The sequence below is a fragment of the Mauremys reevesii genome, linkage group 2, assembly GCF_016161935.1.
Source record: "Mauremys reevesii isolate NIE-2019 linkage group 2, ASM1616193v1, whole genome shotgun sequence".
NCBI classification, from domain to species: domain Eukaryota; kingdom Metazoa; phylum Chordata; order Testudines; family Geoemydidae; genus Mauremys; species Mauremys reevesii.
The window spans coordinates 243,234,190-243,255,109 of NC_052624.1; the positions used below are offsets into that span (position 1 = coordinate 243,234,190).

The window sequence follows — 20,920 nt, forward strand, 5'->3', positions numbered from 1 at the left end:
CTCCCAGGAAGACTATATGTCCCATAATACAACATGGCTTTCCCTCCAAGCAAGCTGTACTGTGCATCATGAGAGGCATATGATTCTAGGAGCATCAGTGAATATGTAGTCCTACCAGGAAACATGGCCCATAGAGGAGAATGGAACATCAGGCTCCCAACCTACAACTCCCATGAGGCTCTGTGCCACTACTGGACAGTGCAGTTTAATGTTAAACTGACTCAGACTGAAGCATTTCAGGTCAGTTCAATAAACCAAAACAAAACATTTCAAGTTCAGGAACACTGAAATGTTTTATTTCGATCAAAAATGTTGAAACAAAACATTTTGACACTTCCAGATAAAAAATGTCTGGAATTTCTGTACTGCAAAAATTGTGAAATTTGAATTTTTTGTCCCCATTTGGGGGACAACTACTGGAATTTCCCCTGGGATAAAAATTCCAAATTCTGCTCATCTCTACTTTCAGAAAAGATATAGATGGTCCCTGTTTCCCTCTTTGTGTTGGCTCTGTAGTCATTATTGAGGATTTTACTTTTTTTCATATGTGCAGCCATTTTTTATAGTTCTCTTAAGGCTCTTATTAGCAACATAGATATATCTGGAGCTTTGATGACTAGACTGATGAAGTATTGATTTAGCATAGTCAGCTGCACAGTCATTGCATTCTTGTGAATCATCCTCTGGTGCAAGGGAGCAGTTTATAATGTATATTTATAGGTTTATTTGATTGTCTGCGTATTGTATATTATATTGTCTCAATTCATTATTCAGAACAATTTCATTCTCTGTTGTAACCACATCACAGAGAGTGATAACTAATTATTCTAAGGATACCTCTGCATAACAATGAGATACCAGTCCCAGAGTTCCTGCCACTACCACAGTGAGCATAGGACCATGAACATTAGGAAGAAACAGATGAGTCCAACTACCAGAATGAAACAATAATCCCCGATAGCAGAATGACTGCAGAACACAAAGAGATTTTAATAACTAAGCAATTAATTTCTAAACCTTTATTATGAGACTATAGTGTGGAAGCAAGAATAAAGGGGATTGAAGGGGGAGTTAATTTAATGTCAGTCAGTCAGCAATCAGGGCCATACTGTACCCTATAACCTAATGACGTAAGTAAGAAAGAATGAGACTGTAGTAGGCAAGGATACAGAGAGAACTGTGTAAAAAGACTACAAAGTGATAACTGATAAAATATGCAGGCTTGCTTTATTTTCTGAGGAACAAATAAAATAGCAGAATGGCTTATGTATATGTAAAATGTAATGTTACTCTGTTGTTGTCTGTATTATTTGTTGTATATGTATGTGTTAAAAAAAGCTTTAAAAGTTTGTTGTATTTGTTTAGTTGACCTGAGACTGCCAGGACTCCTGTGACCCTGTGTCCTATGGCACTCTCTCTCATGTAATTACTGGAGAAATAAATAAAATAATTTTTTTGCTGCACCCAACAAAAGCGAGAACTGAGTTTTTTCTTTGATGGCTCAATTCTTTGGCCGGGGCACACACACGGGGGCACAGGATCATTCTCCACGGACCCCCCCTGAACCCCATGGAGCCATGAGAGAGGTATGAGACTTTGAAATAATCTTTGGGAGAGTATCGGAGGGGGACGTTCGGGGGGCGTCTGTTCGGCTTCTGTCTCATCTGACTGACTTGACTGATCACTCAGATGCAGAGATGCATGGCAGTGGTATGAGGGAAAGGCCCCAATAGCAGTTAGTTTATTAGAACTTACTGCTTATAAGCAACAGGTAATGCAGGTAGTGTGCATATAAGTAAATGCATAGAATGCATGTAAATGCATTAGAATGCACTGAGGGTTTTACCGCCTCAAGAGGGTTGTCATTGGTCGCCTCATGTGGTTGGTCGGACCAGGTAAAGATGCATCGTGGTTTAAAAAAAAAAAAAAAAAAAAGTAGGGAAATGTCTAAATGACACTGGGTTATGAAAATCTTTGAAATACTATTCAGAGCTTTCAATAAAGTCTGTTTATGTAGCCTTCTTTTCATCATTATGTCTACCTTGTGCATAACTGCTTCCTATAATGAGCAAATGTAAATTACATTTCCCTGTGCCAGCAAAACTCACTGCCCTCCATGGAGATCCTGAATGCAACTGCCTTGTGCTGGTTATCTACTGGGGTGGAGGTAGCTTTAATCCCAACAAGAGTCTGCGTGAGTTTAGGTGGTGGATATTCTAGAGTAGCACTGGATCAGTGCACTAGCCAGGCCCCCTTTGTGGGAAGCCCTTATCCCTTATAAAGGAGGAGCCAAGAACAGGTTGCAGCTACTTTGCACTGCCACATCTTGGATTCCTGGAGATTCTACCATCAGGGATCTCTGCCAGCACTTACCCTCACTGCATCTAGCTCAAGGGTAGACTGGTCTTTTATTGGATATTAGGTATGTTCAACTATGTGATGTGGGTGGGGAAGAGTATTCAAAAGAATACCTAAAATAGTCCTTGAAAATAACTTCATGATATCAGGCACAAAGGGTTTTGAGAGAGAAAGTCAGGCAGGTGAAAAATTCTGTGTGTAATAGGCAGCAGAGATTCTGAAAATAATTGTGCTGATGTGACATGTATGTTCTCCACTATACACTGCCTAGTATGCTCATCACGAATCAGAATGATTGTAGTGTTGGAATCAGAACGCCAGTCATCCAGAAAATACTGTAAATAACATATGTTCAGCATTACCAGACTGGAGTCTATACTATGGCATTCCTTGGTATGTATACCAATGGGAACACTGAAAAGTTGTGCACTGCAAATATGAGTTATGTTGCAGACACAACCCTGTGCTGAGCATTTTCCACCTCTATCCCCCAATATCCTCTAAGTCCCCAATTATTTACATAGGATTCTGCAGCTAGCTATGCCTTTTTGGGAAGAACAAAATGTTCTAGGTTTACTCATGCCTGTGCTGATTGAAGATACATATTATTAATGTTGATAGTATCTAACAATCACAGACATACAAAATTATAGGGTCTCTGCCCTGTACTGTACTGTTTAACTCAGTCTGGACTCAAAGGACAATGGGACCTCAATGGATAGTAGGTACAATAGATAAGGAAGGATGGTACAGTGATTTGGGCACTAGTGTGATCCCTAGGTTTGATTCTGTGTCTGTCAGAGCAAATCACTGTCTGGTTGTCTCTTATTTCCCCATCTGTAAAATGTGGCTCATAGCACTTCCCAAACTCACAGGGTTTTTGTGAAGATAAATACACTCAGCGACTGTGAGGCACTCGGATAAGTTCCTTAGATAGAAGGAAACATCAATCAGTATGAAAGAAGTGAGGTTTAAGAAGTAATTTGAAAGAGGACAGGAAGCCCGGCCGGCAGACAGGCTGTGAGAGGTTTTAAACGTAAGTGTCAAGAAGCAAGCCTTGATTTGCTTTCTTCTCCACAGGAAGAAATTAGGAGAGAGGATGTGAAGCAGCACAGGTTGCAGTGATTGTTCTGTATCGTTTCAGCTATGGCTTAGTTTATATCTTTCTATCTATTGGCACTTAGTTTAAAGATTAGGGGTGGCTCTTTTCCGATAAGTATCCTTCCAAAATTCCAGTAAGTGTCACAAGTAACACAAAGAGAACAACGACTTCAGCATGTTGTACCATATGGAAGTACCTGTGCCTGTCTAATGATGGAGTAAAGTGGCCATTGTGAGAACCAAAGACTGATTCAGCTTCCTAATAGAGCAGGTCAGGCTTTTAGGTTGATCAGCTGGTATCTCCGCCAGGCCCTCATAGGTTCTGGACCCCGGTTGCTTTTTGAAAGAAAATGTGACTCAGTATCAGTTTTATAAAACATATAAAACCTTTAAACTAAAATCAAGAACACACATCACCAAAGTTAATACTATGAATAGTAGTTTAGCTAACTACAGTAAGAATAAAGTACATCAAATCAACATCAAATTAGTCTCAGTATTGGAATAAAGTTAAGTCATGAAATTAGTACTAAAAATTATCCTTATACATTCCAAAAAGGAGTCTAAGAAGGTATCTGTCAAATGGTTATAAGTCCCTAAAAAGATTTCTCCAAAGTCAGTCAAAATATATAATTTGAATGGTTAAGTATCTTAACACTAAAAACAAATTATTATCTAATGTCTCAACCTCAGATCCAATTAAAGGTTTCTTCTTAGATTTCAATTCCTCTGTCGTGGCTAACCCTCTCCTCCCCAACACAGATATTCTAACACAGACTTTAACAAGCATGCTAAACAGAAATTTAACAACCTTTATTTACCAGAAATTAGAGATGACAATTTCAAGTCTCTCAGGACTTTAAATACAGAACACACACTAATGAATAATTTTATTAAACAATATTTAAACCTGGCTAAGCCTGGAGAACTTTTCTTTCAGGCACTTTATGGGTGCTCACACGCACAGCCATATTTTCACTTACACACTCTAAAACTAAAAAGGCTGGGACAGCTCCCAGCTAAAAAGGAAACAGAAAAAGAAAAATATATATATACTTAATACAAATGGGCGGTTGCAAATCTCCTGCTTCCACTGTCTTCTTGACTCTTGCAGAGTAGGAGCTGGAAATGTAGACAAGGCAGCAGATGGTGATGTTCAGCTGGCATGGTGCTTCTTGCTAGCAGGCCTCCTTTGGGTGCAAGGAGAGAATAGTCAAAGGCTGGAGTGGGCTGGTTGTTGATGTTGTCACTTCCTCTCCCCAAGATAGTTAAGTCTTGAAGATTTTGGAAGGTCAGTCATACCTCAGGTTGCTTGTTGACCTGCAAGGCAAGGCTTCTCAGCATTACCCTTGAGTCTTATCCAGACTTTGCTTATTTTGCCTTGCCGCACCTTCCTCCAAGGTCTTCAAACAAATCAGGTGTGAGGCCTACCTTGGAGCTATGCAGCTTGATCCAGTTAGGTTTGAATTAAGTCACCCTTAGCAAGTGCCATTTGGAAAACTTCTGCTTAAATAAGCAATTTTTAAAAATATCCAGTGTTTTGCATATTGCAGAGACTGTGAGTCTGTGACCCTCCCCGCAAAATAACAACAATCCAGATACATTACACAGGCTGGCATGATCCTATCTGGGTGAAAGGTGTTAAGGTGACATTGTGTCACCAGTTTACAGACAGTTCAATATAAAAATCCTACAATAATAGGTACCGTATATACTCGTTCGTAAGCCAAATATTTTAGGTAAAAAAGTGACGCATCAAAGAGCAGAGGTCGGCTTATAAACGGGTCTACACCAAAATTTGATGATTTTAGACTCTATGGAATCACTGAATTGAATATCTAATACAGGGATTGGAAAACTTTGGCATGTGGCTGGGCCAGTTTGTTTTCCTTCTGTGTCCACGGGTTTGGCCAATCACGGCTCCCACTGGCCGTGGTTCGCCACTCCAGGCCAATGGGGTGGCGGGAAGAGGCATGGGCCGAGGGATTTGCTGGCCGCTGCTTCCTGCCGCCCCCATTGGCCTGGAGCAGCGATGTCTGATGTCCCCTGGTGAGTTAGGCCCCATTTAATACTCTTCTCCCTGTATTGTGCAACCCATGCACCCTGGGAATTGCCTTCTGTTTGCCCTTATATAATATAGAGGTTTGCCCTCATACAACACAGAGCTAGTATGTGAAAGCCACTGATGACTGGCATGGGCAGAAGGTGTGGGAGTGAGGAAAAGCTGGCAAAGCAGCTAACCATCTGCTCCTAAAGTTGGATCCACTCAGAATACAGATAGTGTTCATCAGGGATGGGAAAGGGTGATTTTGTAGGTTAACCGGAAAGGACCGCATTGATGAAGAGATAAGGGACTTTTCTGGCTGTACCATGGGAGTGAGAAGAATGTACCATCTCAAGAGTAGGAAAAGGGGAACATAATGGGAGTTAAGAATTTACCACTGGAAGAGAGGGAGCTGTTGCAGCCAGTTACAAAATGGCTGCTTTAGCAATGACACACCTCTGCCACATTCAAAAGGCAGGCACAGAAAAAGTTCCTGTGAGAGGGCAGGCCTCTGCTGAAGAAAGTCAGCAAGAACCAGGGAATCAGCATGAAAGGTGGGTTTCTGGAACAGGTACATCTCCTCCCATAACTTATAGTGTGGCTCAAACTGAAGTTATGGGCTTGACACAGAAATAACTGTGTGAGGTTCTTTGCCCTGTGATATGTAGGAGTAGGATTGCCACTTCTGATGTACAAATACACAGGATATTTGGGATGATCTGGAGCCCATAAAATTAGACAGCTATTAGCATATATTGAGCACCCTTACAGATCTCCCAGAACCACTCCCACAAAAAGGATGATCCTGGGAAAACCTGAACAGGTGGCAACGCTATGTTTGAGGTCAGAACAGATCATCATAATGTCCCTTCTGCCCTTAAAATCTATTGTATTCAGTATCACAATCAAGAGTATCATCTAAGCAGAGAAAAACCTGGGTGTGAAGTGCAAAGAAAGGATGCATGTAAATAAGGGAATTTTAAAGTTATTTAAATAATGTTCTTTTCAATTATTAAAATGCTTGCAGGGCAGAAAATCTGGACTTCCAGGTATTAAAAATAATATAGCGTTTCATCCCTACTTAAAAGAATCCCTCCATTTGATGGGATGAAAATTAGTCTTACCCCATGATCAGCTTCAGGAAACAAAATTGATTTATCTGCCTCTGTACTCTTCCTTTAACTTTTGTGAATTCCCATATCTGTAAAACATACATTCTCACTGAACATCCTTCGGATCTTCATTTTTATTATTGGAGGGGTTTTTTGTTATTGCATTTTTTAATCTTTATTTTAAGAAATTACCAAGTAGAGATGCAGTAACAACAGAGGACTGTAGACCAATTAAATTTCATTCAATGTACTGGAAGGGTAACCAACATAAGTAAAAAAAAATGACTGACATTAATACAATAGATAAGAAGATTGTGTACCACTAAGTTGATTCAATAATGTTCTAATATTTATTATTTCTATTTGGTGCATTAGTAAAGGTAGTAGGCTGACAGTGGTACTAGGCTGCAGAGAGAGAGAGAAGGGAAAGAGAAGGAAGAAAGAATGACAACGATAAAAGGTATCAAAAAAGGAAAATGTTCCTTCTGCTCTACAGTACAGTATGCTTCAGGTTTTATTTTTTGCCATGAAAAAGAGTCTGGATGCTGAACTGCTAGATCTTAAATTACTTTGGATTCTTTAGTTTTTGCAAGCTCATTTAATTCCTGGTATTTCACTAGACTGACACCCCCAAGACCTAGAAAATCACTTCTAATAGCTTTATCCCTCTCTCTGTAATTTTCACTCATTTTGTAAAGGTTTCAAGTGCATACCCAACAGCTTGTAATTGTGGCAGTGAGACACATTTCCTTCCATAAAAAACACTGAAATATATACTAATTTAGGGGAAAAACTACAAACTGTGAGCAAGTGTCAGTTAAGGTCAGCAATCCTGCACGGTGTGTAATGTGGAGTACTATGTTTTAATAATAACCTCTATTGTCTGTTAAAACAACATTGCACTTCACAGCCCCTACTGCATTACAGTAGAAATACATAGCAAAAACATGGTCCTGTGAAAGCTCCATTTAATTCAGTGTAAAGATTCTTCAATGGAGCAAACATGCTTCTAATATATCAGAAGCAAATGATAAAGAGAGACAGTCCAAACTGGACTGTCTGTCGCTTCCAGGCAGAGAGATCTCAAAAAGATTTTAGGAGCAGGAGAAACATAGCTAGATGACATGTATCAAATGGTTCAGTAACTCAAACCAATTTCTAATCCCAAAATGGAAAGAAAAGCCTTCAGATGGATGTTTTCTTAAATCAACTAATTTTTAAACTATTTATTTAGGAAATTTTAACATGTTTATAAATCCTTACTGGGTGTTAGGACTCCTGGGTTCAGTTGGCAGCTCAGCCTTGACTCACTGTGTGATCTCCAAGTGCCTTAGTTTACTAGTCTGTGAAATGGGTGTGTAAAGGTGTGGGCAGTCCCTACACATCCTCTTACCACCCAGTATGGCGCTACCAATGTGCCCCACTTTAATTTCACCCAGTGCAGCAGCAAAAGAGTCTCTTTAGCCACCCGAGGCAAGAAGCCATATTCACAAAAATACCATATCCCCTTTTTAATCAGGTTTCAGGACAGGAATCATTGTAACAAACTGTTCATCAGGACCCTGGTTCAGGGCTCCCAAACTTAGTCCACTCACAAATCTCCAAGTCAGGTTAGGCTTCTCTCCTGGTGCTTGGGGCTTATCTACACACCAAAAACCACAACCTACAGCAGCAAGTCTCAGAGCTGGGTCAATTGACTTGGGCTTGCACAGTGGAGCTAAATATAGCAGTGTAGACATTTGGGCCCAGGCTGGAGCCCAGTATCTGAAAGCCAGCAAAACCCCTACACTGCTATTTTTGTCCCGCAGCATGAGTCTGAGTCAGTTGACCTGGGTTCTGAGACTCCCTGCCATAGTCTTTTTTTGTTGCATAGGTGTACTCAGAAAGCAATCCTCACCCCTTGCAGCCTACCTGGCTTCTATTCCCCACTCTACTTTGCTCGGCTGAGCCAATTCTGCTTCCTGGCCCTGTTTATATGGCTCAGCCCACAGGGTGAGGCAGGGACTCCTTGATTATCTGCAGGCTATCGGCATCAGCCTGTCCCTGAAAGGGGTACTACACTTTTCCCTATACACTTTCACAAGGCATAATACTTACCTAACTCACAAAAATGTGATGTGGCTTACTTGTTTGTAAAGAGTTTTGTGATCCATGTGACTCCAAATACTATTGTAAACACCACAATGTATTTTAGATATTGAAGTACCAGTCACAATTATATTGAGGTGCAGATACCACAAAGTGTACTAACAAGGAACATAGGAATTGCCTTATTGGGTCAGACATGTGGTCCATCTAGTCCAGTATTCTGTCTCCAACAGCAGCCAATACCAGATATCTCAGAGGCAGATGTAAGAACTCAGCAGTAGACACATGTGGCTTGATCTGGCCCTCAAAGGTCTCGTTCTAGTCCCTGATAATTAGAGATTGGTATAACTTCTGAAACATAAGGTTTTTATCCTTCTGAAATTACTTTATATTATATATATATATATTGTTGTAACTCTGGATATTCATGTTATCCATATAGGTGTCCAGTCACTCTTTGAATCTTACTATCTTACTCCTTACTAATAAAGCAAAAGAACAGTGATTAATTATATGTATGTACTCTTATCTTTTCAGCAACCTTGACACAGAAGAACTCTGTGGTAAGTTCCCTTTTCAAAGACAGCCATACAACAAGACTGCAACAGGTTTGTATTGCATGTGAACACATCATGTGGACTGAGCTCATTTTTTCTTTGATAACATGGGACAAGTATATAAACTACATGGTCTGAACTCCTGGGAAAAATGAAGATGGCTCAATGAACCTTTAAGACTTCTGCAAAAATACTTCATGAATATTTCTGTCTCATTATTTTATAATTCAAAAGTGCTTTTCTCTGCTCTACTTTATTTGCTTATTGCTGGACAACTTTTATTCCAATTATTCCATCACTTCCTCAAGTACAAATGCTCAGGCAGCATCAGCATTTCCAATGGCTTTGTTACTCTCCTCCAACTTGACAAATTCTGCCAAATCTTAATCAAGTCAAACTCCCGCTGGCTGCAGAATTTGCCCCACAAAAGCTGTCCACCACATGTGCTTCCCTGAAAACCACTTATTTTTGTTCCTGAGCTAGTTTAACAGCATCGAGTTAATAATGCTGCTTGCAGAACAAGAAGTACACAGTTCAGAGAAGTTCTTCAAATCCACCCAAAAATTACTCGTTCTTGTAAAAAAAAAAAAAAAAAAAAAAAAGCCTTTTAGGAGGTCACTGCGAAATACCCGCAATCATTTGAATGCCAGCATGTTTGCATGTAGCTCTAATGCAACACTGTGACCAAATGTGGGGAGAACGAGTGATCTTTTTCAGATGAAATGCAATGAGTGCATGGCTGAAATAACACAAGGCCAGATCCTCAGCTCAAGTCAAAGGAGCTGTGGTGATTTATAGCAGCTTCGGATCTGGCCAAAATTATCTACAGCTGACCTCAAAAAGGAGGATAATGGTTTGGTACCCCTTTTTTACGGCTTTGATTTATAGTTTACTACTAATGATTGGCTTATTACATCTGCAACTGTGCACTCACTTAGGCTCCAATTCTTCAGTCAGGCCCATGCAAGCAGACTCCTGTTCCATTGTCCGACTGTAAGTGCTAAATGCAGAATTTGGCATATAAAGGTTTAAAGGTATCCTGTTCTTCCTATCAGCTTTGATTAAATATGGACTACATTAGCTACTCTCATGACATCTGATCTTTCCAACCTCCTCAGAAATCTCTTATGAATTCCCAGCAGTTTGTTTCTCATTTTCCCTGCTTTGGTCTTCATAATTCTGGAACTGAATTCATCTGAGCCCTTTGCCCTGAAAATCCGAAATAGCCACATGCTCACTTTAGTGATTTTTTACAGCTTTTCCATATTTTATTTCCCTCTCCTCCAAATAAAATGCATCTTTATCTCCAGGATATTAAGTCACACTACATTCCACTTATTTCTGTGAATAAGGCGGCAAATAATTGAATTCAGGCTCTAAGCAATATCACCTTCTGTCGCTAATTTCTCCTCAATCTTATGCATTAGTGACTCCACTGACTTTTTGTTTCCTTCGCATCTAACTAAAAAACTTCACAGGGTATGTCTGCACTGCAATCAGAGATGTGATTGCAGCATGCATAGACGCACCAGAGCTATTTTTCATCTAACACTATGGTGCAGAGATATTAATTGAGCTGTCAAGCCGCAATTGACCTCAGGGTGTCTCAATTCATAATCCTATGCCCTATTCACTGAACAATCCCAGTTGCCGCAAATGAACACACAGTGCTGCTAAAAGAAAAACAAATATAATTACGTTAATTACTTTCCTTGATAAAATAGAATTTTATGGAAAAGCTCTTCAGTTTCATCCCATACTGAAAGTTATTTAGGAAAGTATAGATTTCCATTACACTCAGAACACGGTGAGCTGTTTGTTACATTTATTTTACTAGCTGAGTCTAATTCTAAAATCCTAGATGAAAGGTCACTGGAGTCATGATTTATTCTTCCAGAATATTTTTCTCGGCATTTGGGAGAGTATGAAAATGTGCTGTCTGCCTTAGAAGACCTAAATGTTTCTATACTGAAGGCAATGGACAAAACAAAGAAAGTAAGTGGAAGTTATATTTATCTTCTACACAATATTTTGAGTCTTTTTTTCTGTTGTGATTTGATGTACTCGGTTTTAATTTCATTATTTACAAATATTTGATAACTCTTGTTTAATTATTTCCACATTTTTGTTGCTTTATTACTAGAGGAGAAACAGGCTTCTTGAAATGGTCAAAATACCAAGGCATTAAAGTCTAGGTGCAAGGAATTTGTAGTTTTAATCCATGCAAAATTATCTTTTTGAATGACAGACATGACCTTCAACTCCTAATAATGTAGGGTGTTCATATTCCATTCAAAAGATCCTTGATATCGTAAAGGTGCTGCATTCCAGTAAAAATGGTAATGTTGTATTAAGCCAATTACCTGAGCATAGAATGAGAACAGCACGAAATGCAGCTTTCAATAGTTTTTAGGATGTGTTCAGGAGCAGTATTTACAGTATGGCCAGTTGCAGATTTATAGATTTTAAAGCCAGAAGAGGCTGTAATAATTTATAACGCAGGCCATGGAATCTTTCCCAGTAATTCCTGCATCAAGCCCATAATAGCATCATATAGACAAGAGAAATACAGGGATTCTCATCAGTACCATAATTACAGAAGATGCCATCTCTTGCATCAAGGCTTTTCCAAGAGTACAGAATGTATATATTTTAATTGAGCAACTGACATGTACAACAGCCAGAAAGTTTATATCTCACCGTTCAGGGGTTGGCTCACCACCAGCACCTCCTCATGACTGGGCGTGGTGTGGCATCTCTCCACTAGGATCTGCAGCTAGTTGCTCTCTGCGGTGGCCTGCCCCTTCCTGTGACTTGGCCCTCTGGCCAGATCACTTCAAAGTCTCTCCTGCTCCAGGGTAATCCATAAACAGAAAGCCACAAAAAAGTGAGTTAGTAAGAGAGCAAGGAATGCCTCTCTCTCAGGGGGTCTCAGGATCTGGCCCTCCCTTACCTCAGGGAGGGACTATCAAGCAGTGGTTGTCAGGGAAGTTCTCGCCTTTCCTCAGAGGTTGAAGGTCTGTTCTCTTCCCTGGTCCGCCAACAAGTGAGCTGGTCTGTGCCCTTTGAACTCTTCCTCCAGCCTGTACCTGTCTTGCAGGTGTGGTGGGGCTGGGCTGACTAAGTCCAGAGCAGTGTTTTAACCCCTTGTTGTCCAGAGTGGTGTTTGCATACCCTATTACATTTACTGTTTTAGAGCATGATCCAGGGAGGTGCTGTGCACCTCCAATTCCCAATGAAGTCAATGGGTGTTGAGAGTATTCAGCCCCTTGCCAGATAGGGGCATTAATAAGGAATATCTGCATTTATTCTTTCTGGACATGAGCCTAACTATAAATTGCTTGATTAGCCACATGTACAGGATAGTGCTAAAGGCAGAACATATCATCTGATAATTACTGGATGTAAATAGAATGCTGCACTTAAGAATTACTTTGGAAGTTAATTACATAGGAGAAGTCTCAGTAGAGCAGTAAGAATGTTGTGAAGAAAAGCATTACTGACTGGAAACAAAACAAATGGGAAAATCTGGGATATTAATAAGTGTTACATTTGGCTGCCTCAGCAACTCAATTAAAAACATTAAAACTTGCCTAGGCATTATCTTGACTTCAGATTCATGTTTAGTCATTTTGCTTTCCTCAGGAGATACACAGGACAGCACACTCCACACAGCATCATATATCGACAATAGGGCTGTTAAATGATTTAAAAAATTAAATCATGATTAATCACAAGGTTTAAAAAAGTTGTCGTGATTAATTACAGTTTTAATCACACTGTTAAACAACAGAATACCATTTATTTAAATATTTTTGGATGTTTTCTACATTTTCAAATTTATTGATTTCAATTACAACACAGAATACCAAGTGTACAGTGCTCACTTTATTATTTGTATTACGAATATTTGCCCTGTAAAAAAGAATATTATTTTTCAGTTCACCTCATACAAGTACAGTATCTCTTTATTGTGAAAATGCAGCTTACAAACATAGTTTGTTTTTAAACACATAACTGCACTCAAAAACAAAACAATGTAAAACTTTAGAGCCTAAAACCACTCCGTCCTACTTCTTGTTCAGCCAATCGCTAAGACAAAAGTTTGTTTACATTTATGGGCGATAATGTTGCTCGCTTCTTATTTATAATGTCACCTGAAAGTGAGAACAGGCATTTACATGGCACTGTTGTACCCCTTCATGCTTTGGCCACCATTCCAGAGGACATGCGTCCATGCTGATGACTGGTTCTGCTCGATAACCATCCAAAGTAGTGCGGACCGATGCATGTTCATTTTCATCATCCGAGTCAGATGCCACCAACAGAAGGGCCACCAAACAGGAATGGGTCACCTTCTAATACTAGTATTAAATAATGATAATAATACAGTGGTATACAAATCTTTCGGTCAGCCATTTTTTTATTAAAAACAGTGAAAACAGAACAGGGTGCTCATGCTGTCAGACAAAATAAAAGCTGAGCAGACAGAGAACCAGAGTATTCAGTATTTTAGAGAGAATTCTTTAAAGTTTCTATGTATTTTTATGACAGTGATAATCTTTTCACACTGCGGGGCCCTGCAATACTTTGGTATTATGGGGGACTAAGGGCCTGATCCTGAGAGATGTCAAGTGCCCTCAACTCCCCTGGACTTCCCACTGAGTTGAGGAAGCTCAAGCACCTCATAGTCAGGCCCTTAAATGACAGACTGGTTCCTAGACAGACAAGATGGGTGAGGTAATATCTTTATTGGACTAACTTCTGTTGGTGAAGGAGACAAGCTTTCGAGCTACACAGAGCTCTTCTTCAGGTCTGTTTCCTAGGCAAGCACTCTTTCCATCAGGCAACTAATTCAGTCATGACTTCTGCTATTTATCGTGAGAAAAAAATTGGTTTTTCCCTTCATGCACTTGATCCACCCAACTTAAAGCCAAATAATCAACCAGTGCTGGACCAAAATTGAGGCACCCCTCTAAGGCAATGGGTGTTTTATATGACAACTGCAGGATCAGGCCCTAGATAAATCGTTCATCCTCAGTTTCCAGGGTAACCAAGTAGAGGGGGAAAAAAGCCTGTCTTCAGTGAGAACACAAATACATTGGATCAGCAGGTCTGAAATTCTAAAAACCAAATTGTGAACAAGCTTTCAGTCCCTTTCATATTCAAAACATAAACTTAGCTAAAGCTAGGTTGCATTAAGCTAAAAAATTGGAGTTCAGTGTAATTTCTTGTTTACTGTTCTTGCATTTTTTCTAACGGAAATTGGTAACATCAGAGTGAGCAATATTGCTTGATTCATATTCATAAATGCAAATATTCATTATTTTAATGTGCAGCAAGGAATCACCGTGAAGCTGGTTTGATTTTTAAAAAAAATATTTGCATTAAATGTTGTCTTCTGAAATTGAACAACACTTTTTACAGGCATCTGCATTAACTAAGTCCATGCGGTTTTGTTCCCAAATCTTCTCAGCATGTGAAATCCTGCAGTCCTTAGTCGAGCAGAACTCCAATATGAGTGTTGCCTGACTCAGGGCTGTGGGATTTGGGCCAATATTAACAAAACTGTGCATATCAACACAGAATATTTCGAATTGTACATATTCTTCCTGCACTACTGGGCACCATGGGGTTGGAGCCAGGGCCAGATTCTGACCCCTGTAATGTAATATCAGTATAGATTAATATACATCTGTAAGTTCACATAGAAACCCTTTTGGATTCAAAAATATAACTTGAAAGGCTCACAGAGCCCGGCCCAGCATGAATGTAAAACAAACATGAGAGTTATATAGGGCAAAATGTTGAAAGCTGTTAAGGGGTTTAAAATAATATGAGAGAGGAAGAAATAGCATAAGTGATTATGAATAAGAATATGTTTGAATAGACCATGGCTAAGAAAGCCTGCAAGAGATGACTAGTGTCAATCACACACAAGGACACTGCTAAACAAGGTCTTAGCCTCTGTGTTGAGAAAGAAGTGAGAGATGGCAAAGAAGGGCATGGAATTTACATGAGAAAATGCAGAAATTATGGAGGCAGGATCACATCCAACTCAGGGCTAAAAATATTCAGGTAGCTAAAGTCTAACAAAGGACAAGAACCAGAAAGGATCTGATTACTTTAGCGGGAATGCCAAAAGGAGATTTTTAGAAGCAAGTGATTTTAAAATGGTTTTAGAAATAGAAAAGTTACTAGTGGGCTAGAAAGGCTAATATGCCTTAAATTTGAAGTTGCTTTTGTGGATTTAATTAATTGTTCTTTCGGTTTGGTAATTTGATTAAGAATGCAGATTTATTAAAATACATGGGAGCAGGCTACCTTGCCTACAGATCACTATTTGAATGAATAAAAACCAGTGCAAGAAGGGGCTTAATATTTATTAGGTGGGTTGAAAAGGTAGTAACTGGTGCTGTCAGGGATACAGCTCGTGTCTGTTCCCTCACCCTTGTATTTATTTTAAATGAAAATGGTAAGCCGGCTAAAAAAGAGATTGCTGTATTTCACTGCATTCTGACTCAAACTCCAGAATGCATTTAAAATCTGAATAAAAATCAGCAGATCTGACCTATTGTCATCGTGAGAAGGATGTCATAAACCCATGTAACCAAGAGCATCATACACATTTCTGGTAAAGATAAAAGGACAAAATCGGTATCAAAAATATTTTCTAGTTCTTAAGAGCACTGGACTGGGACTCAGGAGACCTGGGTTCTATTCCTGGCTCTCCTGCTGAGAGATCTTGGGCAAATCACATCCCATCTCTGTGACTATATTTCCCCATCTGTAAAATGGGGATAATGTTACTGACCTCCTTTGAGAGGTTCAGATCTGTGGTCAAAAAGTGCTATGCAAGAGCTAGGTATTATTAATACAAACATCAAATAAAAAAACTATACAAATGTTCTGTATCTTGAATCTGATCAAAAACCCATTGAAATCCCGGGATGATTTTCCACTGATGTCAATGGGTTTTGGATTAGGCCCCTTTTCTTTTCCAGTGTACGGCTAAATTCTGCCATTCTTACTGAAACTGAGTAGTACCTTACTCTGAGTGGTCCCATTGATGTAAATGGGACTATTCCTGGTGCAAGGTACTGTGCAAAGTATGAAGGAGGAGAATCTTACCCTTAGCTTTCTTTACTGAAATAGCCAGCTTCTGCAGAGTTCATCTGGATGGAATATAGTGTTCACTACTGTGTGATTACTAGGTGCCCTATCATTACTCATGTCTGAAGGAGAATTGCTGAGATAAAGAACAAAAAGAAAGAAGATGTAAAAAGGCAAGCACGTGCAGTTAAAGAAGAGTTTAATTCTGTTCCCAGCTTACTAAAGCATGCTGGGCCAAAGCCCTATTGTTACAGCTCTGATCCAGGAGATACACACAGTTGGACAAGGAAGGGAAGGAAACTTTGAGAATTTATAGCTGGGGTGGATTTGATGTTTGCGGCACTTGAAATTTGATCATTCCTCTTCTGTGGATAAGTTACTGTATGAGTCACTTTTGTTGCCAGCCTGGCAACAATAGTCAAGAGGGTTAGATTATGGAGTTGGTTTGGGTTCTTTTTCCTTTAGCTGGCAGGTTACAATTTTCCTGCTCAAAGTGAAAGCTGAGATAGTTGTGTTTGCCTCTCTCTTTTTCAGTCATACAAACAGGAAGCATTAAAATTCATGATTTAATGCTGCTAATATATTCTAAGGAGGTTCTCGGAGGTGGGTCTCACCTGGCCCCGGGAGCAGCCCATGCAGGGGAAGAGGAAGGCCCATTTCTCCTTAGCTTGTCCGCGATTAGCAGCTAGATCCTGGTAGGAACCCCCAGCTGGAGCTCCCCAGCCCAGCCTGTCCCTGGCTCAAGGCCCAGCATTCAGGGGAAAAAAGGGGCCTTGGGAAGTCTGTGGGAGCAGGGTGCTGTGACCACAGTGTCCCGCAACCATGGTGCCATGGGTGGTCACCCACCCAAAAGACCACCCCTTCAAAAGTGATGACCTCACCTATATCATGTCACTTGCTGCTGCTGAGGGTGGCACTGCCTTCAGAGCTGGGCACCTGGCCAGAAGCTGCTGCTCTCCAGCTGCCCAGCTCTGAAGGCAGCATAGAAGCAAGGGGGGCAATACTGCAACCCTCCAATAATAGCCAGATTTCACGGGGGAGACCAGATTTCACTGTCCGTGACACGTTTTTCATGGCCATGAATTTGGTAGGACCCTACAAATGGCTCAGATAACTACAGTACATTTTTTTCAAAGCTAAATTGGGAGGCAGAGAATACAATTCTCTGAACATAAACACATCCTGTAAGCGCAAATGTACCATGGCTATTTTGGATTAAAAATCCTGCAGACGTGTAAGAAAGGGAATTCTGGACCAAGATAAGAAATGAGTAAAAGGAGATTTATTAATATTTTTCCCCTTCAAACTGTTTGTTTTCAGCAGTTTCACTGCTCAGTATACTTTGATTTTTTATTTTTATTTTTTTCATTTCTTTTCTTTCATGTAAATTGTGGTGTTTTTCTGCTTTGGGGAGAAAAAGAAAAACTAGTAGTAGTTGAGGTATCCTTTCTGTTACTAGGAAACATCTTGAACAGTCTGAAGATAGGAGCCAATCAAACACAGAAGGGATTGTAAAAGCCAAACAGCACCAAAAGATTTGCACATTGACAGTAGTTATTGAGAATAACCTTAGAATAATTATGTATACCCCAGCACACCGATGGGCTGATAGCCATTATCAACTAGTGTATCTGGATTTGCATAGTGTTTGAGTAATAATAATTTTAGTGATTATGTAAATTATGCACCAATAACTAGAGTGTAAGGAACTGCATACGCAGGAAATAATTATACAGTTATATGAGTAACTGTACAGCATCCCTGAGCACCAACTGGTACAGATATTTAAACATCAGTAGGATGTTTTAATTTTGTCCCAACTCATCCCCAAATTCTTTGATTATTTTTTTTTCCAGGACAATGTCGTTCTGAAATTCTATAGTCATCCATCCAGGTTTCATGTTTTACAGTGGCTACTATAAAAGCCCAAATGCCCAAACTCAGTTGGAATCGAAAAAGGTAGCAATATAAAGTAGTCATCACCTGTAAAGAATTAAAATCCTGCTCGGCCGGAAGAATGTATAAGACACTGATGGCAAACACATAAAGTGCAAGGTAAAGCATGGAATAGTTAAGAGTAATCTAGTGGCATACAGAACGCAGCAGCTACAGAACACCCGGTCAGCATCTGATTATTATTTTTGATACAGTAAGTCAGTTGACAATAGATACATCACCGAAGCCCAAAATGTTTCCTAGTTGCATGAAATTAATTCTTCCTGTTCATTTCTCTGCTGGAGGATATCCTTGAACAACAGAGGATTTTACTGCATTAGCTACTTTGGAGAAATACTGCAGCTCTATTTATTATATTCACAAAGGTTTAGTGACTCTGTATAATTAATTAGTAGGTGTAAACTATTGCTTAAAAGTAAAGCTGCTTTTGGATCATGGGTGCAAAATACAGTGCCATTAAGGGGGGTTTTTTTGTTGTTGTTTTTTTAAGGCAATCTTGAAAGTGTCGTTGAATTCAACATCAGATATGTTTTTCAATATTTATCATTCTGTTCATCAGCTACCAAACAGATTCAGACTTTGTCTTCACTGAAAAAAAAATTAAAATGTGTTTTTACATGGAGCAAGTTATCCACTAGATTAGAGTGCCACCCAAGCAAAATACTTAGAAAAAACAAAACACAGAAAGGCTAGCTGTGAAACAGAGCTAATGACTTTTTTATCCTAGATAAAAGGAAGTATGGTCCAGAGGTTAGACCACTAGCTTAGAACTCAGGAGAGCTGGGTTCAATTCCTTGCTCTACTACAGAATTTCTATATAACCTTGGGCAAGTCATTTAACCTCTTTGTGCCTCAAGGCCCCATTTGTAAAATGGGGATGATTGTATTTCCCTACCACAAAGGCGTGTTGCAAGAACAAACACATCAAAGATTGTGAGGCACTGAGATACCACAGTGATCAGGGTCACCTAAGCATGTTAGATACATAGATAGGAAAACATACCAGATTTAAGATATCTACAACTATATGTATTGGGAGAACTTGATTATTTTGTATATAATTTTGATGGATAATATCAGCATTTATATTTAAGCATTTTTTAGATTTTTATTGATTAAAATTTTCATAGTTGTGCAAAATCATAGGACAACTAGACAATTATTCAATGACAGACACCGAAATTTGAAAAGTTAAAGCTTTTTAAACCACTGAAACACAAACTGTCAACATCACATATTAAAATACATAAAGTAAATATCCTTAAATCAAACTAAATTCTCAAGCAGATTTTTCTTACTTTGCCGATTTGTAAATTTCAATTATCAGCAAGGGAAATATTTTTTCATTGGTTTATGTGTGAATGGTGAAAGTGACATTTACAGACACTTAATAATAAAAATCAAAGCCTCCTAAACCTATATATGTAGTCACTAGGTACAGTAATAATATCCTTATTTTACAGCCACCTTCTTCCTCACCGTTCTTTTCTAAACACTTCTTGAAAACACACCCTAATTCTCCTGGTCAAAATTTGCTCAACTTTTTTATTCTAAGCAAAATCTCTCGCAGTTGTTCCATGATTTCATGATTTTTAAATTAAAAAAAAAAATGTAGTTCAGCTGCTGCCTACACTTTTCACACAAAGCATTTCACCCAACTCTAATGTCAGTCTCAAACATACCCACCCTGTGTTACCGTGTTCAGAGTAGAACTGTTTGGGAGAAAAAAAAAATCCTGCAGAAAATTTTGATATATCATCAAAAAGACTAAAAGCCTTAATAATTATCATTGTTTGTCCAAAAAAAAAAAAGTCCTCAGTTTTTTACCTGAAACAGGTTTTCCATTGAAAAATAGAACATTTTCAAGGAAAGCAGACACTTTCTAAATAAAAATAAACAAATATTCATGTATTACCATATCATTTAGTCAAAACCCCAATTTTTCCAGGGAAGGTTTTGAAGGAAAAATGTTGACCCACTCAAGTTGAGAGATCTAAGAAATACATTGAGATCATCAAGAAATAAAGTCAAAATATCATATTAATTACTTTACATGTCACTAAGCCTCAATCCTCACAGCTGTTACTCTTTTGAATAAGGTTCCCACCTCCAGATGCAGTGGTCTGCCATACCATACTTTCTCCAGCTAAAGCCATCCTAAAACAGATTAAGTAAAGAATGACTAAAGAATTCTTTACTTACTAAGAAGTAAAGCCTAATTTATTTAGGCCATGGATACCTTGGGCCAAATTCCCCAGTCTTTAATCAAGCAAAACTCCCATTGGTTTAAATTGGAATCTGGATCTTATTTTCATAAAAAACATATACTGAACTATTTATCAGCTGTTTGTGGCAAATGCATCTGAAGCTAACAGAAATGCTGGTGCCAGTACTAAATGTGTCACCAATTGTTCCCTATACAAAGCAGAGATACAGGTCTATGACTAAATATCTCATAAACAAGCACTGCAATAACTATTTTTATGTAATAGTATTTAGTGCTGTGTGAAACTATGGCACTTTGCTGCATAAGGTTTTCTGTTTATTTTGTGTTAATTTATAATCATGATGACTGCCACTGAAAGTCGTCA

At 39.0% G+C, this 20,920-nt stretch overlaps 2 protein-coding genes across 8 annotated transcripts in view; one reads left to right on the forward strand and one right to left on the reverse strand.

The window, feature by feature from the left end:
* The window catches only part of NECAB1 (N-terminal EF-hand calcium binding protein 1), a 125,936-nt gene that overhangs the window by 59,970 nt on the left and 45,046 nt on the right, over nt 1-20,920 (forward strand). For all 3 annotated transcript variants that reach the window (XM_039524898.1, XM_039524897.1, XM_039524896.1), the window contains exons 4-5: nt 9,241-9,266; nt 11,158-11,255. In XM_039524898.1, the coding sequence (XP_039380832.1) occupies nt 9,241-9,266; nt 11,158-11,255 (124 nt within the window). The remainder of the gene's footprint in view (nt 1-9,240; nt 9,267-11,157; nt 11,256-20,920) is intronic.
* Nucleotides 1-20,920, reverse strand: part of C2H8orf88 (chromosome 2 C8orf88 homolog) — a 152,372-nt gene that overhangs the window by 40,008 nt on the left and 91,444 nt on the right. Inside the window, exons 6-7 of one of the 5 annotated variants that reach the window (XR_005594138.1) lie at nt 4,516-4,649; nt 3,657-3,795 (exon numbers count right to left, since the gene is read on the reverse strand). The exons of 2 other annotated variants lie outside the window; for them this stretch is intronic. Coding sequence is in view for 2 of the 3 variants with exons in the window: in XM_039524912.1 (XP_039380846.1) it covers nt 12,888-12,956 (69 nt within the window). In the remaining variant the exon portion in view is untranslated. Of the gene's footprint in view, nt 1-3,656; nt 3,796-4,378; nt 4,650-12,853; nt 12,957-20,920 lie in introns of those variants that run through there. 2 more of the 5 variants (XM_039524912.1, XM_039524917.1) reach the window with 2 other exon arrangements.